The sequence below is a fragment of the Lissotriton vulgaris genome, chromosome 12 (assembly GCF_964263255.1).
Source record: "Lissotriton vulgaris chromosome 12, aLisVul1.2, whole genome shotgun sequence".
In the NCBI taxonomy this organism is placed as follows: domain Eukaryota; kingdom Metazoa; phylum Chordata; class Amphibia; order Caudata; family Salamandridae; genus Lissotriton; species Lissotriton vulgaris.
The window spans coordinates 594677770-594705723 of NC_141700.1; the positions used below are offsets into that span (position 1 = coordinate 594677770).

At 42.1% G+C, this 27954-nt stretch overlaps 1 protein-coding gene across 1 annotated transcript in view; it reads left to right on the forward strand.

The window, feature by feature from the left end:
- LOC147677799 (ATP-binding cassette sub-family C member 12-like) overlaps window positions 1-27954 on the forward strand; it is a 2578840-nt gene that overhangs the window by 1226545 nt on the left and 1324341 nt on the right. Inside the window, exon 12 of the mRNA XM_086945588.1 lies at window positions 25679-25750. Within this exon, the coding sequence (XP_086801714.1) occupies window positions 25679-25750 (72 nt within the window). The remainder of the gene's footprint in view (window positions 1-25678; window positions 25751-27954) is intronic.

The window sequence follows — 27954 nt, forward strand, 5'->3', positions numbered from 1 at the left end:
GGACGGAGGACGTGCAAGGGTGGTGTGTAGTACCTGCGTGACCGGGCTCAGGCCTGGTCGGGCCGGGGGAGAGCGGCCTTTCATGTGGCCTGTCCAACAAGAGGCAAAACATTTCATTAAAAATAAATGACCTCTTGTGTAGGTTAAACCATCTCCCTATTTAGGAATAAAACACCTCACTGGGGAAAACCAGCATTTCATTTAGACATTTAAACATAGTGTACATAAAACATTCCCTTAAAGGCAGAGCATTTCTCTATGTAACCTTCTTTGTTAGAAGTTAGGCCCTTCCACCTTACACGAGTGATAACCAACTGCTCAATAAAGAATCAGGTATGGTCTTCTGGTTTACCCCCTTGGAGGTAAGTAATCAACTTTTACTTGTAAAACACACTCCTGTAGGATTAACGTTTTCTTAGATAACTGAAAGGCATCGCACCAGGCAGAGTTAGACATTTAACTACCCAGTGCCAAATATTCCTATAGGGTTTTCCATCCTAATATGCAAGGCTAAACATTTCCTTATGTAGAACAGTTAGTTAACCAAGGTAAACCTCTCCTTAATCAGGAGTAAACACTTCAGGGAAATAGGAGCAACCCTTCCCTAATCAGGAATCAACATTACCCTAGAAATCAAGCATAGGCATTTTATATAGCAAGTACGGGCATCCTTTTAGGTAAACACTTCACTGGGTAAACATCCCATTAGAACCTGGACCCCAATTCACTAGGTTTGGCCCCCCATTTCCTTTAGATAACAATAACCAGTTACTCAACAGGCAAGGGGACCCATACATTTGTAGAAAATCTGCATTACATTAAATGTATACACTTGGCCTGTGCACTTCACACATCTCCTGGGGCTACTGAGTATATGATATCTCCCCCCATGGCCTTTCTAATATAAAGGGTCTCCATAGGCCATTCAGCAGGGCTAAAAATAGATTCCTGGCACAGTTCAAAGGCCCAGTAGGCCTGTAAGCACTTTCTTTCCCCTCCCCTCCACCAAGTGATACCCTCACGGTGTTTAGGGGTCCTGGCCCAGGTCAGGGGACTCTCCGTTAATCTGGGCCAACAGGGCTCGACAACAATCTTCCCCAGGGGAGGGGCGAACTCGAGGTCTCATGCGACCTTCCGCCCTCCTCCCCGGGGGTTTACCTGCCTTCTTCGGCCCTTCCCGGGCCCTTGCGTAGGTTGGGCTGCAGATAAAGGCTTCGACCCTCCGTTAGGCCCTACCCGGCCCAGTGGTTCGGTGGGGCTTGTTGCAGGCCACAGGCAGTCCAGACGGGGCCCCGCGCTGGTTGGAGAGGGGCTTCCAGGCTCCTCCAGAGTCCTCGGACGGTGTTGTTGCTGGTTCCCAGGCTGGTCCGGGGCTTCAGTATCCTCCGGGACCCAGAACCAGTCAGATCGCGGCCACGTGGGAGGTGCGGGGCCGGCCGCCAATGACAGTGCGGCCGTCTGGGGCACAATCTCCCAGGCCAATGGAAATGCGGCGGGGTGGGATCTCTGACGCGCCCCTGTCACATGATGCAGGCAAGGGCTTCGAGGCCTGTCAGGTCTAGCGCGGCCTGAGAGAAATTCCGGCGGCCCTCCTCTAGCACCGGGGGCCGCCGCAACGACACACCTCACGGGGGAGCCTCCTCAACCCAGTCGCCGGACCGGGGCAGCGATGAGGGCCGCAGCAGGTCTCCGCAATGGCAGCAGACAGCGTCTCGCAGTTATAGCGCCTCAGGGTCACCAGGGCGCTCGGCAGCAACACACAGGACGTCGATATCAGCGCTTCGCCAGAGACAGAAGGTGAGCGCTTGGGCAGAGGGCAGTGCCTTGCAGGCAATAAGGTGCTTGAAGAGAAGCGCGCTTCGGGATTTTAGCGCTTCTCAGAGGGCTACCGTGCCTGATTCTTTGATAGCTCAGTCAGCTCAGGGCACAACGCGGGAAAGCAGTCCACAGCACTTGAGAGGCCTCGACAGGCTAGGCAGGACACAAATCAGAGCAGCACTCAGCAACCTCAGCACTACTCGAGGCAGCAACTTCCTCTGGCACTTCAGCGCTCCTCACAGGGACAGCAGGAGAAGGCTGGGAGAGCAGGGCTGACAACACAATCAGCGCAGGGTGCTAGCGCTTGGTAGTTTCCTTCGAAGCGCTTTCCCAGCACGGTTCGCAGCAGGCATTCACCACAGCGCTTCGCCTAGGGCAATCACATAGAGCAGTCCAGCGCTTGGGGCACTTCACAGCGCTTTACAGGGGGGCAACTTCCACCGCCCTGCAGACAATTCACAGCGCTCCCACAGGACACAGCAATTCTTCACCAGTCAAGCGCTTGGAGGGCAATGTAGCGCTTAGGCAGTTTCTAGGTTGGCGCTTCATCAGTAGTTGCTTAAAAATAGAGGCAGCTCACAGGACAAGCCACACAGCAGTGGCAGGTTAGCGCAGGAACCCCAGGTGGCGTCAGGGGGCACAGGGAGCGACACAGCGCCAATACCTGTTGGGTTCCTCAAAAGTCCTGTGGTGATTTGGTTTTCTTCTTGGCGGGATGTTTCTTGCGCCCTTAGTTTCTTAGTTGCTTGTTCCTTGTTTTAGTTGCTTAGTTTCTTATTCCTTGAAGGGGGGATAAATTGGTGGCTGGTGTTCCAAGTTCTTCTCAGCCAATCCCTTCAAGTGGTCCCTGGGGGTTCCCTGCCGCGGGGCTAGGTCAGTGGGGGGGGAACAGGATACCTCAACACTTGTAAAGCAGCACACTAGGCCCTGTCATTCCAGCATCATAAGACCCTGCCCTGACCCCCACTGCCTATCCTCCTGCGTAGGTACTTCCCCAGGTCTTCTCTCCTTCTTCTCCTCAGGAAAGTTCCCTCCCTTTCCTTTTATAGTGCCAGTTGACAGTTGGTAGTGTCAGTTGGTGTCAGTTGGTGTCACCTCACCTGTTCCAGAAGGTTCCAGGAGGTGCTAGGTGGTTCCACCATTCTACCTATGGACAGGCTGGCAGGCTAAGATGGATACATTGCCTGAGGGTTCCAGCCTGCCCCTGGCTACTAGAATGCGCCCTCTAAACCACGCTGCTGCAGCAGTGGTCTGTGGCGGCCATGTTAGGGGTAGAAGGCACCTGCCTTTTAACACTAGTTTTACACTACACAGGCCCTTCAGCACTACACAAGACCTACACACTGTTGTTTCCATAGGGGCATTCTAAATTAACAGGGGATAAAAAGCGAAAAATTTCTGGGGAAAGGGCCAAGTCTCACAGAGCCTAAGACCGGGAAATTGCCTCCTTCAGATTTACAGAGAGGATTAAAGGGAAGAGTTGTATATTTGCCACTAGATTTAAAGAAAAATATTGATACAATTGGTGTAGAAAATGTAGAAGATGAACCTTTAGTTATTCTTGTTAATGGCGTTCCTACTAAGAGTAAAAAAATCTGGCAAGAATTAGTGGATGTTAGGAAAGTGAAAAAGGCAACGTTGTATCTGGTAAAAAATAATCAATATTATAAAAATGTGTTTGTGAGAGAAGAAGAAATAACGGTACAAGAAGATAGTGATTTGCCATCTGGACAAATTGAAAAAGTCCAGAACTGAAGAAATCTACGAACATTACAGTGTTCATCCACTGCATTCTAAAGAAGTGATGGGAATACTATAAAGTTATTCCAAATGAAAGAAGCAAAGGGAAGTCCCATTAGTGTATGGGAGAAAAGCTTGGAAGCTTGTTTCCCTCAGTTGTTTCCCTTAGGAAAAGGAGGACGATATGATGACCGACCTGTGCAGATTCCTGCATCTGAATACCGGACATTAAGATTGTATGCAGAAGATCCAAGATTTCGACAATGTATTCCATATTTGTTCCATCTTTTGTTTGAGAGTGATTTATCTGGACTTTCTTATGCAGTAAATCATATATTGAAAACTGGTGTACATCTGCAAAATGTTTCGGCAAAGGAATTTATCGATAAAGTACACCAGAATGATAATGTTTTGGAATCTCAACTAATTAATCTCATGGCATGTCAGCGTGGTACTAATGAGTACTGGTACCGTCGTCATGGAGAACTTAAATGTATGCTAAGGATCGTAGGAACTCCTACATGGTTCCTTACTCTAAGCTGTGCTGAATATGCTTGGGATGATTTACTTCAATTTCTTCGAGAGGCAGATCCAAATATACTAAATACTGAATACAAGACACCTGGAGAATTGTGCTCTTTGGATCCAGTTAATGTATGCAGATATTTCAATCATAGATTTGAAGCTATGATGTCTTTTATCACCAATACAAAAAAATCCTCCTCTTGGAGAGGTTCTGGACTTCTTTTGGAAAAAGGAGTATCAAGCAAGAGGTGCTCCTCACATACATATGCTGATATGGATCAAAAATGCTCTGAAATTTGGAACAGACTCAGATGATACTGTGTTGTCTTTTACTGATGAATATGCTACATGTGATGTACCCAAAAGTACACAAGATAAGGACTTAAGACAACAAGTCTTACGATTCCAAAGCCATTGTTGTGGGAAATACTGTTGTCGAAAGTACAAATCTAAGGACAAATTCTACACCAAATGCCGTTTTGCATTTCCACGACCTGTATTATCGAAAGGAAGAGTGAACATTTTATGTCATCTTTGCAACATACTATCACAAGAAAGTCTCCAAAAAATACCTACAACTTAAGAAGAAATGAAGAATCAAAATATATAAATGACTATAACCCAGTCATGTTATCCCTGTGGAATGCTAATTTGGATATTCAATATGTTGCAGACAATGCCATTGCTGTTGCTCAATATGTAACATTGTACATAACAAAATCGGAATTGAAGGAAATGTGGGTAGAGATTTCTCACGAGAAGAGTTTAAGTAAGAAATTATATACTTACAGTTTGAAGATGTTATCTCATCGAGAAATCGGAGCATATGAATGCTCGGATCCCTTATCATCTGCAAGTCTATACTCCAAATCTAGAAGAATCATTTGGGTGAGTTTAGGTCTTTCTGCAACTCGAAACCAATTACTTAAATCTGTACAAGAAATTTAACATTTTAGCTGAAAAAGAGCCAGAAAGTACAGATATTGTGAAAACAAATATGTTGGATACATATTATCCAAATAGAAGTCATCATCTTGAGAACATTCATCTCTATGAACTTCTGCAAAACTATATTTTTAAACGAAATATTACAGAAAACATCAATAATGGTATATATGCTGTGATTGGTTCTGAAGGATGTTTGGTGAAACAAAGAAAAGGACATTTAATTAATCACCGTAAACTGAGTTGCGAAACATCTGACAAATGGGAATTTTACTATTTAGCTCTTTTGCAACTTTTCAAGCCATGGCGTTCAGAATTGGAATTACTTGGAGATTTCGAGAGCTATGAAGATTCCTTCAACGCATGTAAAGATACTATAGAATGTCCTGATTTTGCTAATTATGTGGAAATGTTGAACAACGAAATTGACCAAGAAGCTACAATTGCAGCTGAGATTGCTAGAGACAGTTCTCAAGACAGTCAAACTTCAGCTCCGTTGAGACACGATCCATTAGGAGAACCAATTGTTCAAAGTGAAGCAGCAACTGCTATGGAAGAGGTGGAAACAGCACTGGATCAAGCTCAAGGAGATGTAAAAGACTTAGGAAACATAGAAGAACAACTAAATGTTGAGCAGAAACAAATATATGAGCAAGTGAGAGAACAGATTCACCATGGATTACTTCATGAGAAAAAAGAGTGCTCTTGCTTATCATTTGAACCTATCCAAATGTAACTAAGTGGACAAGCTGGAACAGGGAAAAGTTTTTTAATTAAAGTAATTACAACTTATTCACAGAAAACAACTGAGTCGCATTTGTCTTGTGTTGTCACTGCTACAAACTGGGTTGGCGGCACACAATACTAAAGCAATTACTTTACATCACTTATTAATGCTACCAGTAGAGCATGAAAACAAATTGGAATACTACAAGCTATCTGGAGAAGCTTGTTGTGAAGTTTCAAGAGAGTTGAAGAAAATTAAACTTCTCATTATTGATGAGGTAAGCATGGTATCAAACTTAATGCTTGCCTTTGTGCATTTAAGAATGCAGCAAATTTTCAAAACAGAGTATGACGTATTATTGGAGGAAAACACGTCATGGTTTTTGGAGATCTACTACAGCTTACTCCTGTAAAAGGACAACCAGTGTTTAAAACATTGGCGCATGAAGAAACCAGAAAGTCTTTGGGGAGCATTGGAAATGTTAACATTTGGTCATATTTTGAGTATAAGAAACGTATAAAAAATATGCAACAGACAAGTTATGCTGATTATGGAACTATTCTTCAAGATATAAGAATTGGAAAAGTGACAGAACATGGCAAACAAGCTTTACAGAGACGATTACTTCCCAATTTGTTTCCAAATGAAAATATTGTTCCTGAGAAAATATATATGATAATTACAGAAAACAAATCTGTAATCTGCTTAATGCCAACAAATGTTCTATATTCAATGAAGAAATGTTAAAGTTGGAAAATTAAGAAATTATAAAATTGGAAGCTATTGATAAAATAGAACATGAAGGAATCACTATTATTTTTAATGAAAAGTTGAAGAGGAAATTGGATTCTTTAGAGAAATCGATAAGTAAAACTGCTGGTTTAGAAAAGGATTTGTATGCATGGGTAAACTGTAGGGTAATTTTGCTTCGTAATTTGCATGTTGAAAAAGGTTTAGTAAATGGAGCAATGGGTAAAATTGTTGAATTTGTTAATTATGTAAATAGAGATGGGATTGAATTTTTGAAAATCAAATTTGATGAAATTGCTGAAGTACAACAATTTAGTCGTTGTTCAGCTCGGTTTTTGCTTATAAAAGATTTGTATAAACGCAGGAAACAGTTTCCTATTGCTTTGGCATATGGGGTGACTATTCATAAATCTCAAGGTTTAAGTGTAGATAATGCTTTAGTGAATATTGAAAGTACCGTGTTTAAAGAGGGTATGGCATATGTTGCTTTGTCTCGAGTGAGAACTTTATCTGGATTGTACTTGATTGACTTTGATGAGACAAAGGTTAGTGCAGATGCAAATTGTGTGAAAGAGTATAATAGGTTAAGAAAAAAATATGCACCCTATTTAGGTCAATATCCAGTATTTGAAAAGCGTATGGTAGGTAGAAAAAGAAGATTTGAGAATGAATATCTGTAGAGAAAGGAAATGAACAAGATGAAGTTGTGACTGCAAGGAAAAAGAAAAAGGACAGTGTTGAAGAGAATATTGGTTATCGGTTTGAAAATAGTTGTGGTGTCAACTGCTATGCTAATGTAGTTGTTAAAGTTGGTTTTTTTTTCTTGAAAGTTTGCAACAGCAAATTGTTGAAAACCAGGACGAAAGATTCTGTTCATTGTTGTATTCCGTTTATGAGAAATGTAGTAGTGACAAAAGTAAAATACAAAGTGTTTATGATATTCTAAATGTTTTGGACATATGTTCTGGTTCTACTCAATTTACGCGGAATATTCAACAAGATCGTCAGGAATTTTTAATGTTTATGCTTGGTGTATTGGAAGATGAAAGTATAGATATTGACAAACTTTTTGGCCTTTCTTATAAATGGCAACATGACTTCAAAAATTGTTTGTTTACATGTACCACTAACATAGACACTGAAAGATTCATATATTTGACGTTACCAGACTGTGAATCAGTGTCTTTTAACAATCTAGTTGGAGGAGCAAGTCAAAACATGGTTTGTAGCCAATGTAAATCAGAAATGTCATCAACATTATTAAAACAAAGATATGGACAGTATGTAATTGTAATGCTGCAACATTGTAGAGCTGATGGAAGAAAATTGGAAACTGTAATAAAAAAAATTGTAGCTACTCAAGTATCAATATCAGGAAGAACTTTTGTAGATGTTGCAATTATTTTTCATGATGGACCTGCTACAACATCTGGACATTACACTGTTTATTTAAAATGTATTGAAGGTTGGATACATTGTAATGATAGTCAATTAATTTTTAAGCAATGTTTGCCTAAAAAGTTAGTAAATTCTTACCTAATATTTTTAAAGCCAAAATTTTAAGAACAAAATTTGGCATTTCAGGATTACTGCTGTTAAGGTAGAGTAGTTTGGTGTTGTAGAGTATTTTGTAAGTGAGGGTGAGGCGTTTGAAGGTGATCCTCTTGTTGATGTTGAGACAGTGTAGGTGTATCAGGTTGTGAGTGATGTGGCTGCAGCAGGGGACATTTTAGATCAGTCAGGTGGAGGTATTTTGGATTTGTTGTAGTTGTTGTAGGTGTTTGGCAGGAATTCTTGTGTAGAATGTGTTGCTACAGTGTAGTCTGCTGCTAATGAGGGCCTGTGTTACTGTTCTTCTTCTTTTGGTTAGCTTCTACTTGTAAATGTTGCGGAGCATGTGGGGGGTGTTATAGCAGTATGAGGAAATGCTATAGTCTTGTAGAGGGAGGAGTTGAGGATGAATGGTAGGTTGTGTAGATGGTCAGTAGGTGTTGGTACTGTTCACAGTGTAATTGGCCAGCAGGAGTCATCTGAAGCTGAGGGGGTGGGTCTGAGGATGAGTACCTTCATGTTGTGCGAGTTCAGGTCAAGAGAGCTGCTCCTTATCCAGTTGGTGACGTCCTTAATTGCGTCGTGGAGGTTGTTTTTTGTGGTATGCAGCTCCTTGGTGAGGAAGAGGATGAGCTGGGTATCATCAGCGTAGGAGATGATGTTGAGGTTGTGATGGCGGGCCACTTATGTGACGGTGGCCATGGGGATGTTGAATAGTGTCTGGCTGAGGGATGAGCACTGGGGGACGGTGCAAATGATGTCAGTGGTTTTGGATCAGAAGGCTGGAAGGCAGACACTTAGAGTTACTATTGAACAACTTTCAAACTAAGAATTTCACACATACTATTTGGCCCTGAGGGAAAGTATCTGAAACCATTAAGGACTTTTTGTTGTATATTTTGTCACCATATATTTGTAAGTAACATTCTTTATAATGGAAGAAAATTAATGATAGTGTTTTGTTATTTTAAGATTGTTTGACAAACCTTATAGTTACGTAAGAAATTGTTCTTAGAAACAAACATTTAACATATGTTTTATTTCAACTTTTTTAGATTGTTATTGAGATTGTTGTTTGTTTTTTTAAAGATAATCTTCTTGATTGTCTTTTTTTGCCCGCTGTTATGTGATGAGTACTATTGAACTCACTGTTTCTAGTGAAATTCAATATATTCTGAGAACAGCAAAAAAGGCAAATTAAATGATTTACAAATTATTTTGTGTTGTAAAAGATTAATTGTAACTGTATTTGTTTGTCTTCTACAGATGCTAATTTTATAATAATTCTTTTTTTTACATTTTTTATTTTGAAGGTAAGTATAAGTAACTCTTAAAAATGATCGATGGGATTTACTTCTACAGAGCTGATGTAAGAGAATGTGGATGGAGAACATAAGTATGTAAAGATGGTTTGTATCTTTTAAACACATTTGAAGAAATTAAAAAATATATATTCTGAGTGTACCTATATTGTTTGCATTTTACTACAACACATCTACTACTTTGGAACTGGTAAGATGAATAGATATATTGTACTTTTTTTAGTACTGGATTTTAATATAATAGCCTTAGTTTTTTCCTATAGTGATAAGGAGTCACTGGTTTGAAAATGTAAGAAAGTGTTATAACTAAAAATTCATATAAGCAATTTTATTGATGTAATCCGATAAAGTAGTTGAGAAGGGTATTTGCATAATATTTTTTAAAGGGCAAAATAGTTGATTACGCTAGTTTTGTATTTTGTAGTAGTAAAAACGATAAAATGAAGTGTTTGTTTTTCTACAAGGAACAACAACATAAAAAAATCACTATGGAAGAAGAACAGAACAATATAGAAGACAGTTTCGAAATTTCTAAAACTCTCATAGAGGAGCTAAATAAACCTTTCATGGGTAGCTAGAATGAAGATGAAAATATTGGTGCAGATATCAGCTGCGATTTTTTAGATGAAACATTGGATGATGATTTTGTTCAGGCATTAGAGGACATCGAGTTTCATGATTTGACTTTTGAAATTGATAATCAAGAAAGTGAAATATCAGATGAAATCATGTTAGAAGCTCTATTAAATTATGAAATGTTATAAGAATAAATTTATGATTAAACATTAAAAATGGTTTGAGAGGCTTTTGGTGCAGAATTGTAATCATTCAGCTAGTATCCAAGTACTCATGGTGCAAAGTGGGCCTTAGGGCATGGACTTCTTCAAACCTCTATAGATTATGTATGCACTCTTCTATGCATCAGCACACTTGTCTTTTATAGCTTTTATTTCCAGATCTATATCCTTTCACTTCCAGCAAAGTCTTTGTGATTGCTGATTCCATATTGCACTGAGCTGTTCTGCAGAATGTACTTATCTATGCACTGTGCTAAAAATGAACCTATTTTAAATTCAGTCAGGCATTCTCCTTGCAGAACTGTAATTATCCAGTCAGCACCCAAATAATCATGGAGGAAAGTAGGCCTTAGGCTATGGACTGCTTTAAACCGGTATAGACTATGCATGCAGTCTTCTATGTACCTGCAAACTAGTCCTTTATACATTGAATTCCCCAGTCTGTATCCTTACACTATCACACTACTGTTTCAGTATTGTACTGAGCCATATAGCAATATATGCTTGTCTATACACTGTAGAAAAAGTGAAGCAGTTATACATTCAGCTCTACACTCTCCTTGGAGAAGTGTATTCATTCTGCCACTACCCAAGTAGTCATGCAGCAAAGGGTATGGACTGCTTCAAACACCTATATATATATATATATATATATATATATATATATATATATATATATATATATATATATATATATATATATATATATATATATATATATATATACTGAAAAAAACAGAGGTTTCACACCAGTTATAGTTAGCTCGAAATTTTACTGACATAAAACCATTGAAATTCCCACGTTATAGTTAGTTGAACTCACTATAACTTGCGCGTGCAATGCACTGCTGATGACGTCACATATTACATCACTCATGACATGGTCAGTGACATCACTCATGACATCACTGATTACACCATCATGTGTGTCTTTCTGAAAAATAAATATTAGTGATTCATGTTTACATTTTTAAATATATGTATTGGTGTTTCACTTTGTGTATAAGTAGCTGCATGGGTTGGTGAGTAGCTACATGTGTATGTACATGGGTTATTATATGTTTTTTTAGTATCAGTATGAGTGTCTATATGGTTTGGTGGGGGTATTACTTAGCACATAGATGCATGATTGACTGACTCTCTGTTTGTATAAGTTTTGAAGACAGCATATGTGCAGGACTGTATGGATGAATGAGTGTGTATATGTGTATGTTAGTGAGTGAACGACTGTCTCACTTTTGTCTTTATCAGTAACTACATATGTTTTAATCTAGTATATGTGAATATTGATGTATATAAGTGAGTATATGTGAGAGTAAGAGATTGTAAGAGTTCCTGTTTAAATAAGTATGTGTTTGTTTAAGAGAATAAATATGTTTTAATTTCAATAGAAGTAAGGTGGTAGTGTGTGTATAGCTCTATATGCAAATAAATGGATGTTCAATTGTTTATTTGCATGTGTGAGAGTAACTTTTGGATGACTGTCAGTGTGTAACAGGATGTATAGGTGTATCAATACATATGATGAGTGAGTATATGTATGAGTGAGTATATTCAACTGTTTGTGAATAAGTAGATGTGTATATAGATGGTGGAATTACTGAATTGGTTGTTGTAACTGATATGGTTATCTCCATTTAAAAAAAAAAATTAGTTTCTATTTTTGAATATGTGTTTCAAGGGTTACATTACAGTGAAAGGAGGTCTGTCACTCTGTCACAAGGATGGTGTCATCAGTGATGTCCTGAGTGATGTCACTGACCATGTCATGAGAGATGTAAAATGTGACTTCATCAGCAGTGCATTGCACGCGCAAGTTATAGTGAGTCCAACTAACTATAACGTGGGAATTTCAACGGTTTTATGTCAGTAAAATTTCCAGCTAACTATAACTGGTGTGAAACCTCTGGTTTTTTCAGTGAATTTCAAAGGTTTTTTAAATGCTAATTCCTAACTATAAGTCTCAGTTTATATGTAAGACTGTAAGCGCTCTAGTTGTTCTTTAGAACACTCTGGTGAAGTATTTCGGGGTTCCCAAGGCCTACACGCTCCAGAGATTACCCACTTACACACAAGAACTGTTGGCGCGGAAACTGTAAAAGGCAAAGAACAAGTTTATTAAGACCCCATGGGGTGGTGGTACACTCAAACAGCACCCTTCGGTAATGCTAGAGGTATCACACCGAACACCGGTGTGACCCCGTTTATATACAATTTTGGGGCAATAAAAGATAGGCGGCACAAGTTTAAGACACAGTTTTAGGGACATATATGGTCATGTTTTGGAATACTGCCAGCTCATTGGAGGGTTTCAAACCCACTGGTCAGTTAGCGGCACATTCCTGAAGGTTTACGGGTCAGTGGGAACTGCGCATGTGTGGCTTGACCAGTACTAAAAATAGCCTGTTGCTGGGCAGACAAGAGTGGTCAGTGGAACGGACAAAGGACTAAAGGGCACGTCGGCCACGAGGCCGCTCATGGTCTAAGATGGCCGCTGCAACATTCAAAATGGCGTTATCGTATGTAGCCAAGTTGAGGAGGACAACGTGTAGGTTCAGCTAATCGCAAATGCGGCCGGGCCAATTACGACAGACGACCCTTTTAGCGTTTAGCTGAATCTACCTCATAATGAACATAGTCAGGATGTTCGTCCTCAATGTCTATTGACATAATTTGTGTCACCTCTTTGTGTAGCATCATTTTGTCGTGTGCAAGAGCTCGTCGTGATGGTAGGCAAGCTGATAAACACATTGAACACAAAGCTGGGCCACATTGGATACATAGGCATATAAAGAACATTGCTCCCACAAGCGTACAGAGAATTGTCAACAGTTTCCAGCCCCAAGTTGCAATCATGGACCAGAACCATCCTGAAAGTGTCCAAGTTCCATTGTCCGGGTGTATTTCAGCAGCTATTTTATGCAGCTTGGAAATGGCATCATACACAGATGGAGAATTGTCAGGGACGTAAACGCAACAGCTGCTTCCGATAATTCTGCATGCCCCCCCACGATCAGCCAAAACAACATCCAAAACCATTAGATTTTGGAGGGTGACAATTCTGGAAATCTGTAGTTCCTCGGTAATATTCCCCAGGGCAATAGCAGTGTCATTCGCAACAGCCTCGACAAGGGGTGTCAGTCGTCTGATTTTCCAGCTGTTCAATGCAGCCCCCACAAAAGAGAATAGTCCCAGATTGAAATCCACATACTGTTGTAATGCAGTGTCCGTTTGATCAATGTCCTCTAGGGCAACAGTTCGTTTAACTCTGTTCAAAACGAAGTCGTGGTACAATGTGTAATCATTGTGGTACATTGGAGGGGCAATGAATACAGGAGGTAGCACAAACGATACGTAGCACGTGCCCAACCACCCCACTGGAAGCTGATGGTACCCCTTCGTTCCACAGATGAAGTATGTATTTCGAGATGCAACAAATGAAATGCCATTCGGGCTATCAAACGTGAGAGTAATGTTACATTCACTTTTCCCCACTGCAATCGTGCCCTTGTTTCTAATACATAGATCGGCTTTTGTAGCAATGACATTTATGACATGAGCACTAGATACATTCACATGCCGCTGATTGCTATATACACGTGGGGCAGATACATTGTCAGGCCTGTACTCTTCCCATTCGAAACGTGTGCCCTCAGCCCGGGGAAACCCATCCTTGTCATGGGAACATACTTTATTCAAACGGAAAAGCACCCCCCCTTTGGTTGGCCATCTCAGAGTAAAGAGGAGGGTGTACCAGGCGTTGCATGACCCATTGTGTGAAAACGGGAGTGGAATAAGTGGGGTGCCCCCTCTCTTCTGGTGCCCAGGCAACATTCCACACACCCAGCAGTTAGAGGTATTGGTCATATTATGCGTGTGGTGAAGAATCTGAATGAAGCTGTTATTTAAATACGTTTGGCGATGGCGCTCTTCATGGAATGGCAATGTAAAATGAAAATGTTCAGACGGTGCCGGGGTAGTCGGCAGCAAATGTTCACGTACAGGCACCACAAGTTCGACTATCCAGGCCATAACAGCTATCACCACAATAGTTAGAACAAAGAGAAAGGCACCCAATATTTTCTTATCACGAGATGCCGTTGATGCCATAGTTCAAGAAAGTTTGTGCAAAGTCTCAAGTGGCACAAATTGTTCACAAATTGTTCACAAATTGTCACAGATACACGTGCGTGTATACCTAAAAAAGAAAAATGCGGTGCTGAACTCCGAGGTAGCCGTTGTTTTTTTCTCCGGGCCAAGACGGGTGTCGCTACTCTGGCAGAACTGATCCCCCCCCCTTGGAATTCCCGGTTTCCGTTTCACAAACCTGGAGCGGTAACCAACCAGTCATAAAAAAAGAACAAAAATCTTCTTATCGTGGACGTAGATCGTAACGCTCTCTTCCGGTAGCAAATTGGTCCGGGAAGACTCCCTCCACTTCGGCCGACGTCACAGATGGGCTCTTTTCTTTCTCCAAGATCTCCTTATAATCAGTCAACACAGCAGGAGTCACCAGATCCGGAGAGACACGGCGACAATGTGTCGAATGCACCCACCGCTTCCTGTTCGTCACTCGTACTGCGGTGCGGGTCGCCAGGAGGACCTGCTCGGGGCCCTTCCACCTGGGCTCCAAACTGCTTGCTCTTTCAAACGAACGGACCATTACATGGTCCCCAGGACGAAGATCGTGGCCCTCTCCAGTGGAGTTATCAGGGAGCGCTTCTCGAACCTGTTGATGAATAGAGAGCAAATCATTTGTTAATCGTGCCAAATAATCATTCATCATAACACAAGGCACATCATGTATTAATCGCGGCTTGGGCACCCCCCAGATATTCATAGGGCGGCCAAACACCACCTCATAGGGCGTAAGGCCAGTTCGTGAGTGGGGTACTGATCTAAGAGATAGTAGTGCTAGCGGCAACGCGTCTGGCCACTTCAACGATGTAGACGCCACAATTTCGGCCAGCTTAAGCTTCAACGTGGCATTGTACCGCTCGACCAAACCTGCTGACTGAGGGTGGAATACAGCGTGGAACTTTTGCTGAATTCCTAACCCCTTCAGTACATATTCCACAATCTTTCCAACAAAATGGGGCCCATTATCGCTCCACAAAAATTTGCCAACTCCAAAGCGAGGAAAGAATTCCTTAAGCAACACCTTAGCTGTTGTCAAAGCCGTATTGTCTTTCGTGGGGTAGGCCTCAACCCATTTGCTAAAAGCACACACCACCACTAGGACGTACTTCAGGTTATTGCAGCGCTCGAGTTGGATGTAATCCATTTGAAGCACTTCAAACGGTGCAGAAGGTGGAATGAACCCTCCTTTCGGAGTATGGGTCCCCTTTCCAGGATTGTGTTGCAAGCATACCAGGCAGGTCTGCACTACTCTCTTTGCAGTATTCGCAATCTCGGGATGTTCCCAAACTCGTGTTAAAAGCCGAGTAATTGCAAGAGCTCCGACATGGGCCAGTCCATGTGTCATCTGGACCATCGCCTGTAAGTAAGCCGCAGGCAATTTCCACTTCTCCATGTCTTTGCTTCTCCAACAACCCTCGTCATCTAGTACCCCATCTGCTGCCCAAGCCGCACGTTCAGATTCTGTGGCTGATTTTTGAATGTCTCGTATCTCTGCTCTAGCATCACTCCATCTCTCAGCCTGTGATTGTACCACGTACATAGGGGAGCTAGTTCGGGACATAGCTGTCTGCCTTGCTATGCTGTCTGCAAAGGCATTTCCTTGACCCACTTTATCCGTAATCTTTTTATGGGCACTGCACTTCACTATCGCTACTTTTTTAGGGCAAAGCAACGCATTTAGGAGATCACGCACTAACTCTCCGTGCATAATGTGCTCCCCGTGTGATGTCAAAAACCCGCGTTCCCTCCAAAGAAGCCCAAAGTCATGGGCCACTCCAAAGGCGTACCGGCTGTCCGTGTATATGTTCACACATAATCCGGCACTCAATTCGCAGGCTCTTGTTAAAGCTATCAGCTCTGCTGCCTGAGCCGATTTTTGTGGTATCCTAGCTGTTTCTACCACTGTCTTAAGCGTCGTGATCGCATATGCTGCGGAAGTCGTACCATCTGGCAGCCTTAAACACGATCCATCAACCCACAGTTCCCCATCCACATCTGGAAGGGGTACATCCTGTAAATCGACACGACCCTTTGTCTGTTCCTCGGTCAGGAAAACACAGTCGTGATGTTTTGCTTCCTGACCCTCCTCGGCCGGATAGGGCAATAAAGTGGCAGGGTTCAAAGTAGCGCATCTTTTCAATGTTATGTGTGGCGCTAAGAGTGTCAGCTCGTATCGTGCACTCGTGAGGTATTGGGTCTTAGTTTGATTTAACAGGGCATCTACTGCGTGAGGGACTAACACCAACAATTTGTGTGATAACACTATGCCCTCGCTCTGTCGTATGGCTACTGCTGTTGCCGCTACCGCTCGAAAACACCCAGGCAACCCTCGTGCTACAGGATCCAAAATGGCAGAGAAGTATGCACATGGTCTCTGCTTATCCCCGTGTAACTGCACTAACACTGACAACGCGCACCCATCATTCTCGTGCACGTACAATGTGAAAAGTTTCGTGTAGTCTGGTGTTCCTAACACGGGTGCAGAACAAAGGGCCTGTCTCAACTGTTCAAAAGCTTTCTGACATTCTTCTGTCCACTCAAGAGGCATCGGTAGTTTTGGACAGTAATGCTAGAAAAGGTTTTATGATATGTGAAAAACCCATGATCCATTGCCTACAAAAGGACGTCAACCCTATGAAGGCACGCACATCTCTCTGCGTGCGGGGGACTGGTGTGTCTAATATTGCTTGAATTCGGTCAGATGTTAATGCCCGCCCCTCCTTAGACAACAGATGACCGAGGTAGGTCACCTGGGGTCTACAGTATTGAAGCTTTTTCTTGGAAACCTTGTGATTGTGTTGTGCCAAAAAGGAAAGCAACGCAAGTGTACTCTGTTCACATTGTGCATAGGAGTCAGCGGCAAGCAGAAGGTCATCCACGTACTGGATGAGCGCAACGCCAGACTGCAATTTAAAAGAATCTAGCTGCCTTTTCAAAGCCTGGCTGTAGATGCTAGGGCTTTCAGTATATCCTTGGGGAACACGACAAAATCTATACGATTTATTATTGAGCGTAAAACCAAACAGATATCTGCTATCTGGGTGCACAGGGATGGAAAAGAACGCATTCTTTAAGTCAATAACGCTAAAGGTGGTGGCCGTCGGTGGAACCAAAGTAAGCAAGGTCGTAATATCAGACACCACCGGGTATTGGGGAATGACAATTTTGTTGATCTCTCGCAAATCAATAATAAATCGATAGATTTTGCCATCAGTGTCTCTCTTAAGAATCGGAAGAATAGGACTGTTACAAACATTATAAGGGACCTCCTCCACCACCCCTGCAGAAATCAAATCCTGAACAATATGTATCAATGCAATTTCACCTTCTCTCGAAATCTTATACTGTGGCACTCGTGGTAGAGGGGCCCCTTCCTTAACAGTAATGTGTATTGGTGGAATACGCATCTCTCCCACATCCGTGTCTGAGGTCGCCCACAACGTATGCGGTAAAGAGGCCAAAGCTGGGATGTCTAGAATGGCATAAAATCTGTCAGGGTCAGGGCAATCATCAGGGTCAGGGTAGTTGTCGTTCAGAATAACCCGCACTCCCTCTGGAGCGCAGCGTATTGTTGCTCGGAAATATTTAAGCAAATCAATGCCCAGGATATTGTCTGGGGTATGGGGTGATAACAAAAATTGGCCAAAACTAAAGTATTTGTCAATGCATAGTGCAAGGGGCTTGGACAATGGGCTGGGGGAGGGTGTGCCATCAAACCCTACACACGTAATCATTTCGCCAGACAGGGGAGCCCTCGGAACCAAGTTTTTCGACAGCGCGCTACGAGTAGCTCCTGTGTCGACTAGAAATTGATCAGTAGAACCCAGGATGCCCGCTGTGACATATGGACCTTGCTGATCTACCGGCACTTCAACTGATTCCTTACCCCATCCTACGCAGTCCTATGCATGCACATAATCCTGGTGTTCCACATTCTCTCCCTCCGAAATCTGATATTGATTCCGTCTATCAAACGTATTTCGTTCGTCCTGGCCACGGCCCCTCTCCTCAACCTGTCTACGATCACCTCCGCCACCTCTCGTTCCAGTATAACCTCCTCTTGACCTTCCACTGCCTCGACCACGCTGACTACGCTGGTCACGAAGTACCGGACAATCTTCGGCCCAATGCCCAAACTCCTTACAATAAGCACACTGATCCTCCGCAATGTCCGTACGACCATACGATGCGTTTCCTCCACCTCGTCTACCTCTCTCATTCCCTCTACTCTGTGTACCCCGAACCTGCGCCAACATCACCTTCGTTTTCAATTCCTTCGCCTTTTTCTCTACACTTTCTTTAGCCTCCACTTCCTGCCGCTCATAATACTGAGCCATAGTTAACAAGGACGCAGGGGTCACCGTGGCCCAGGAACTCTCACTCGACTTCAATCGCTTTGCAATCTCTGGTAGGAGATTAGCCACATACTTATCTACAAACAAATGCCGACCCGTATCGTCAGTTAAAGATTGACCACTGTAATCATGAAATGCCTCCTCGAAGCGTGTAAAGAAATCTGAGACCGTTTCATCGGGTTTCTGCTTGCACGACGTTAACATGGTCCAATCAATCTTTTTGGAGGGAACAAGCGTTTTTAATTTATCCAAAATAGCTGCCGGAAGATCTAATATTAGCTGACAAGGCTTACATGCTGGTTCTCTATCTAAATCTGCAGCATTTATTTCTTTCCATGTCCCCCCCAAAATCGTTTCATCATTAGTTTTACGAATTTGCCTCCACATATCGGGTGGTAAAATTAGCCCAAAAAACAAGTCTATATCTACAAGAGTCATCACACAAGACGATATAGCCCCCTCCACCCCTTCATAAAATGCCGCCGGATTCTTCCGAAGATCAGGTAAAGAATTTTTCAATGCCATGACATCTGCTCTATTCCATGGCGTATATACCCAATTATACACAAAATACCCTTTCGCATCCTTCGACAACTTATCATCATCCGTACCTTCCCTTTTTGGTGGAACATACAAAGGCGCAGCTTCACGCATAGGCATAACATGCAACGCAGAACTCTTATCTGAACCACGGAGAGAGCACTCCTTAATCTGCCCATTATTTTCCAACTCGGACTCCTTTTGCCTCCTTTTCCGTTCCTGTCGCAAATGGGTTGTCTCATCCCGCAGCTTGATCAATTGCTTGAACAGGTCATCAACATCTGAAAGATCAAAATCACCTTTAGCTAAATTCTCACGATATACCGACAACACTTTAGACTCGAGCTCATCAGAAAGTTCACGATATGCGTTTACAACTTCATCCGCCAGACTGGACAGAAAATACATGAATTCAAGATCCGACCACCCTTTCTTTTCTGTTAACAACTGCTCCTGAGTAACACAATACTTATTCACTTTACGAGCCCAACTGCGTAAATCAGCGGACCTCTCCGCAGTAAACCTGAGAGCCGATACCCCCTTCTGGCTCAACTGATCATGTCCATCATCCTCGGAATCCGCAGTCGGAGCCGTCGGCGAAACGTACGGAGGTGGTGACCGATCTAACAAAGAAAAATCATCAATTTCATTATTAAGGACAGGATAAAGTGGTCGGCGAATAGGAAACTGACCAGTCGTTTGCAAATTACGTTCCCGTTCCTCCCTTTCTTTCTTCTCCTGAGCCTCCTTTTCCTCAAGCTGTAAAGCCTTATCCCGAGCAGCCTTGCGCTGCTCTTTGTCCGCCAAGGCAACCTCACGCTTCATTCGCTCACGCGCCGCTTTCTCCCACATTCGCACACAATCAAACATATTTTGTCTAGACCTACGTTGAAACAGACATTGCTCTACAAATTGTACTTTACTTAAATCGAACGACCCGTGTAGAGGCCATTGCAATTCAGGATCGGCCCTGGTGTATTTATGCCATAATTTACTGTACATAATAGGGGGAAGGCCAAATTTTATGTACATGTCCCTATTTGGAGTTCCCTCTGGGGGAGCCGGCTGTGATTCCGCTAACCTAATTGAGGTACCTTCTCCAAGACAACACATTCCTCGAAGCGTGCTGAAAACAGGCATGTTCAAAAAGTATCACGAAAGCGTGACACCAGACAAAATGGCACTTACAGTTCTCCACACAATTGTGCCGCTCAAAGGAAAAAAACAAAGTTAGAGAAACATCTCTACATGCCTGCCTATGTGAAGTGCACTACACATATAAGTTCAAAGATCACAAATTCACAATGTTAGCTAACTCAAATCAAAGTTCATAGAACTCGGCAAGCGTCCGAAGACTACCTCACCGATCACAAAGCGCAGATTTCAGTAAGCGTCCGAAGACTACCTTACCGAACACAAATCGTAGAACTTCAGTAAGCGTCCGAAGACTACCTTACCGAACACAAATCGTAGGACTTCAGTAAGCGTCCGAAGACTACCTTACCGAACACAAAGCTTACCAAATACTCAAATGTCCAGGTTCCAACTGCCAAGGTCTTGTAAGCCAAATCAGCCAAACGGCACTTTCTCAGCGATGCAGACACTTCGAAGACTCAGTCGGAGACCGGCGCCACCTGGAAGGTCAGATCGGAAGGAAAGGAAAAAACACCGTGGCAGCCAAGACTCGGGTCACTCGTGGCAGCGCGCGCCCATGGCGGATTTCCAAGCCTTCGTCACGACCTCTCCTTCGGGCATCCGAGTCGCCGATGAGTCCCTTCGTGGTCGCCAATTGAAGTATTTCGGGGTTCCCAAGGCCTACACGCTCCAGAGATTACCCACTTACACACAAGAACTGTTGGCACGGAAACTGTAAAAGGCAAAGAACAAGTTTATTAAGACCCCATGGGGTGGTGGTACACTCAAACAGCACCCTTCGGTAATGCTAGAGGTATCACACCGAACACCGGTGTGACCCCGTTTATATACAATTTTGGGGCAATAAAAGATAGGCGGCACAAGTTTAAGACACAGTTTTAGGGACATATATGGTCATGTTTTGGAATACTGCCAGCTCATTGGAGGGTTTCAAACCCACTGGTCAGTTAGCGGCACATTCCTGAAGGTTTACGGGTCAGTGGGAACTGCGCATGTGTGGCTTGACCAGTACTAAAAATAGCCTGTTGCTGGGCAGACAAGAGTGGTCAGTGGAACGGACAAAGGACTAAAGGGCACGTCGGCCACGAGGCCGCTCATGGTCTAAGATGGCCGCTGCAACATTCAAAATGGCGTTATCGTATGTAGCCAAGTTGAGGAGGACAACGTGTAGGTTCAGCTAATCGCTAATGCGGCCGGGCCAATTACGACACTGGGACATTCTGTCATTGGGCTATATTTGGGCTACATCTGGCTGATATTTGGGCTACATTTGTTTTTTTTGTCTCTGGAGGCCATCTTTGGGCTACATTGGGCTACATTTGGGCTCTAACATATATATAGCTCAATGTAGGCCAATATATATTTTTTTCAAAGTTAATTTTCGTAAAAAACACTTGAGCATATATCTTGAGACATAGCAAAGGCACATCAAGCTACCAGTCCCTACAATTTTGGCTTCTGGCAAGGCTGTGGGGACTGATGGCCTACCTTTAGAATTTTATTGGACTTTTCGGTCGGTGCTTCGAATTGAGTTAGAGCCCTTATTCCAGCTTGATCAAAAGGGTCAGATACCAGGCTCTTGGAGGAAGACCACCATAGTGGTTTTCAGGAAAAAATACAAGTCTGCACTTCACCCTTCCTCTTACAGACCTATATCTCTCATAAACGCTGACAGTAAGATCTTTTAAAAAATCATTGCGTCACGGCTGGCTAAGGTAATTACCCCATTAGTGCATATTCGCCAACATGGGTTCATTCCTGGGCGGGATACTACGGATCATGTAAGGCGAGCCATTGCTGTTTTTGATTGGGCTCTTGCTATGAGGGCACCTATCGGGATGATCCAGTTGGACGCAGAAAAAGCATTCAACAGGATCTCCTGGAGATATTTGTGGGCCGTCTTACAATGGAAGGGGATATCTAGGGAATTTATTCAGGCTATACAGGCACTCTACGTTTTGCTGGAAGCTTGTATTCGCATATCCAGTCAAGAATCCAACCCCTTTCGCATTAGCAGAGGAACCAGGCAGGGCTGCCCTTGCTCTCCACTGTTATTTTCATTATATATTGATTTATTTCTTTTAAAACTGGATGCCAGTCTACAAATTAAGGGAGTAAAAGTTAATAATAGCGAATTTAAGTGATTGGCTTATGCTGACGATTTTGCAATATTTACGAGCGATATCAGGGCTGACCTCCCAGCGGTTAAGGACTTGGCTGATCAGTTTGGCATGGTGTCGGGGTACAAATTAAATATCCATAAGACTCAAATTGTCAACACAGATGCAGGGTTTCCGGCAGATATTGTAATAGTTCCTGTCGCAACATATATATGGGGGTGAAGATATCAGCCTCAGTCACCTCTATACCTGAATTAAACATTTTACCTGTTATCAATGAGTCTAATAAGACATTGGAGAGACTGGATCGTCTACACCTCTCTATGCATGGATAAAGTAATGTAATTAAGATGGTGATCCTCCCAAAAATGTTGTATTTGTTCCTGGCTATACCTCTGGAAATCTCCTCATCCTGTATCTCTAAAGCAGAAAGATTTTTATGGGGGTATTACAAATTCAGAAGAGCTAGTAAATGGACGAGGCTACCCAGAGTGAGGGAGGTTTGGAGTGTACCAAGCCTTCTTTTTTACCATTGGGACGCTTTTTTACATTATTTGGGCATATTGCTGGTTGGAGTGAAAGCGAGAATCTCTCCTGTTGTTGTCCTAACCATATATGAGAGGGCCCTGGTGGATAATGCCAGACAATGCTTAGTTAACCTTTTAGCGCCAAGCTACTATAAAAAGACAAAGTTCAAAATAATTCAGTTTGCTTATTCAATCTGGAGAAAGATGCGGAATAGATTTAAGATTCCTAATATTAATGTATATACCCCTCTTTCGTCTTATGCCTTGTTACCATCAATACTTCAAGACTATATTACTTTTAGATGGGAGAATTTTGGCAGTAATACCCTAGGTGCCCTCTGCTTGGAAGATAAATTGTTTCTGTTACGGATTTGCTGGAGAAGTTTGGTCTTCCTAGGACTGACTTTTTTAAGTTTTTGCAGATTATGAGCTATCTGAATAGAATTACTAAATGGCAGGAGGCCAATCTGAGTAAAATCACTTTGATTGATATCATTGGGAACAGAGCCCGGATCGGGGTTATATACCAAAAATTAATTGAAGGCCTACCCGGTGATTTGATCCAACAAAGTACTAGGGGGGCAAGGAAGCTAGGGATAGAATATGCGGATCTAGAGGGATCTATAGAGTTAGCCAAACAAATTGTAACAACTGGGAGACTGAGGTCCCAACATTATATGTCTGCTTTTGATTTATAATACACTCCTGCAAAGAGTTCTAAATGGGGGAGTTCACAGGACAACTCTTGTGGTAAGTGTGAAACACGGGCCGCTGATACCCTACATATGTTTTCCACTTGTTTGAAGTTAGTAACGTATTTACAGGAGATTGGTTCCTTTTTTAATTTGGTCCTTGTTATTCCGGTAACTCTAACACCAGATTTAAATATTTTGGGGGTAGAAGGGTGTTCAGTAGCTCTGAGAGGGGATTTTTGTTTTTTGCAAAGGCCATTTTGCGATTATGTATAACATCTCAATGGATCAGCCCTGGCTCTCCCACGTTCATTAACTAGCCTACGTGGTTATTAGCAATGTATATTATAGAATCCGTGGTTTACAGGCTGAGAGGCCGCAGAAGACCGGAAATAGGTAGGAAAATCTGGGCCCCAATTACTCGCTGGTTGAAGTAAAAACAAGATTTAACAAAGGGCCCTTTTTTCTCCTCTGGGTAATGCTTTTCTTATCTTCTGTAATAATTTCTCCTGTAGGTTATGTCTATATAATTATATTGTGGTACATATGTATTCGGCTTCTTTGTATTGGTTATGTAATTATAGAATGTAATTGTTTTGTATGGAATACATATGCCATGACAACGATGTACCCACTAAAAAAAATTCAAATCAGAATAAATGGAATTACATTTTGTAAAGATTTAATTACCTGCATAGCTCACGGAAAAAATAACAGGGTTCATTGAAAGATTAGAAACATTACTGATGGTGGCCTCTTATTTGCCATTAGGCATTTCAGGTGCCTTTAATTACAGATGTTAAAGACAAGCATTTGAAAATGCTCAGTCTAATTACAAAAGACAATTATGCAATACTGTTTTCCCGTCACCTAAATTCATTTAAAGGGATAAGGTGAGAAGAAATGGTACAATTAAACCATCACACCAACACCACAGGAGAACATTTATTGTTAACAATTTTTTTTGTTTTAAAGGTCATTTTCCCGAATTCCTATTTCTAAATTAAACACATCAAATGTTCATATGAATGCCTTTTATAGACAAGTTCTGCCTATTTAGTTAGTTATATATCAACATGATGCAGGGAATCTCTTGAGTCAATTCTTCAGATAAATGAATTGTATTATGTTTGCAGCATCCATTACAAAAAAACCTTTATCTTTTGGGCTATTAATCTATAGTCAACTCACTGCTCGATTCAATGAGCGTGTATTACTGTAAATAATAAACAAGAATACCATGTGTTTATCATAAGAAATCTATCAAATAAAAATAATATACCTTTGAAAAAAAAAAGATAATTATGTAATAAAATAATTTCATATTTACAAAAATACCGCAGCTAACTGATTTTCACTGGAATATCCCCATTTATGTGTGACATTTCCTTAAATAACATAAGAAAAAAAAAATCATCATCACGCCTTTAGTATTAAGCAAATTTTTTATAGCAAGAAAATCTTTTTGCAAAATGGTATAACAATTTAAGCCATATCATTTAATTAGATCATAAAATCATTGCCATTATCATATTTTTCATTCTCAGATTTATTGGGAAGCTTCACTTCTTGTGTACCAAATCTGTTTATGACCTGTTTATTGTTTTTTACTGCAAAGTCTTATTTCTAATGTCTTCTCTTATTACATTAGAGTTAGACAAAAGTCTAGTAATGTTTTTATTGTTCAATTTATTTACCTGATAAGGTGCTTATTAATTGATTTCTAAATGCATTTTGGTACAGTGAGTGTGACATCTAAACGCTCAAACTAACAATCTATTGAATTTTTTTCTTTAATCCAGTTCTTCAAATTTCCTGGTGTTGATTTATCATTGACATTGAATAACACTTTGCTTTTTTTTACAGTCTTTCTATACGTAATATAAAAATGGCTAACATTGGGTTACTGCAAATGTTGCAAATTCTCATATTCTAGATAAATATAAAACATTTCTCAATATATTTCTATTGCAGGGTAAACTATTGGGGATTTGTGGAAACGTTGGAAGCGGAAAAAGTTCTATAATTTCAGCGTTATTAGGTCAAGTAAGTTTATAATCTCCAGCCATACAATGTCTGATAACTTCTAACTTGTCCATGAGTTTGAATTGAACATAAACAATTAAAAGCAATTTGGAGAGATGCACTATTACCGACAATGAAATATTGGCTGTTATAAACTTGTATGCGCACAACCTCTGCAGTGAACATGTAGGTGTTTCTTACAGGGAGGTCTTAAGGGGTTTTGGAGCTCCAGGCCAAACATAATTTGAGTGCAGTCCTTAAAACAACTTAGATTTTTTTGTATCCATTTTCATCTCATTCACACCCTCAGCGACTTTAGTTGGCTCCTTGACAACCGTCTTCGTTGGTCAATTATATCTGGGCCCGACCCTGGTGCAAACAGTTTTTTCTCTCGCTGGCCATCACCAGAGAAACAGAAAGATTATGAGCCTGAACAAGTGTGCTGCAAGTGGTTCTGTGGACTGCTGTCTCACATTTTGGGTCTGTGCTTAAGAGAGACTATTTTTAGGTGTCGCTGAGCCAGAGCATGCGCTACTCTGCGAGACATTTAGTTAAGGCTTTTCAAAGTGCTACCAGAGGCTTTTCCTGGCCTCAAGCTTGCGTTCACGAGCGCGTGCATGCCTTTCTTTCATGGCTCATTAAGCCGCCTTACAGCATACTCCACCCCCGCTCCAGACCTCGATTTTTTAATGTCCACTCCCGGGCTTATTTTTTCTCACTTTCAGCCACCCTCAGCTCTCTCCTCTCCTGATTCTTTCTCTTCTGCAAGGACCCAGCACTTGTTCAACTGGTCATCAGCTTGTTAGAAGTTTGCTCTCTCCTTTCGTTTTTTATTCTCATATTGTGCCCTCTTCGATTTTGTGTCCAATTTCCTAATATGGACCTGGATGTTATTGTCCTTTGCTTTGTGTTTCTTTGTCTCACACAATGTCTCTCTCCTTGTCCAAGTATCATCAAGCTTCGCTCTCAAATGCTCGAATGTGCATAACACGATAGATCTAATCTGTCCCTCGCACCCCTCTACTAACCCCGAGACCCCTGCACCCCGCCCCACTTTAAAAACATATGTTCCCTCATGCAATGTGAAAGTAAAACAAGGTAGCAGTTGCCAACCTACTTCACCTGTGTCCCTGTGAACGGAATATCAGGATAGCATTACCCGCACTGTGTGCCAGTCTCAGGGGCAGGCTAAGAGGGCAGAGTCCTATCTTGCCTGGCGTATCAACCCTGCTCGAAGGTCTCTTCAGTGAGGTTCCAGGGTCTCTCTCAGGAAAGCAACCGCCGAAAGCATCATAAAAATGACCACTGCACAGGTATTTTGGGCGCCTGCAAGAGGACACTTTGTTTTCCTTCTGTTGTCTGAAGGTTGAGACAGCAGCTGCGGTACCCGGTTCCGGAAGTCTAAGTACATAGAAACCGCAACACTGGCATGGTTTTTGTGAAATCTTCCCTTAAATGCGACGAACTAAAGAAGGTTTGCTCATTCCAAACAATCCCATGACTAATGTCGACTCGACGTGCAATAATTTGAACAGGTGCCAAACTGGTGCGACAGCGTTTGTAATGGTTTCATTTTCATGTATTCTAAAAGCATAGGGAAGTGTGGTTGTCTTGGATGTGTTCACAGTTTGCTGAAGCTGGGCACAATGCTGGGCCTAGGCTTCCACTGACTTTGGCTTAAAGGGCCATTTCTCATTACCATAGTTGTCCCTGGCATGCAATAGACGTGCTCCTTGTGAAAGGATTGATTGAATGACCACATTTTCTGCATAATCCTCAATCATCCGCGGTATAATCTGCAGATTTAAACAAGCATTGGCTTAGCCAATAGTTCCGCTTTTTGGACCTTATAAGTATTTAGTTATGCAGCACAATATCCTTGGTGCAACAACATCAACCATTGCATGGTTAAACACTTATAAGGTGCCAAAGGCGAGACCTATTGACTATGCCAATGCTTGTGGTTTACTGCACTCGAGTCCCTGCTCTGCGAGGGACAGGGACACTGTGCCAGGTTGCACTAAGGTGTGATCGCACCAGTGGCAGCTGGCATGGCTCGTGGGTAGCAGGGCATGCATAGGGGGTCATGGGGCGGGTCGCCCGGAAGGGGGGTCATGCGGGGTTGGGGGACAAATATAAAAAAGAAAAAACATACCTTGCCGCAGGGTCCCATGTCTTTGCTCCTGCTCTCCTCTTGGAACTCGAGGAACATGAAGCACAGCAGC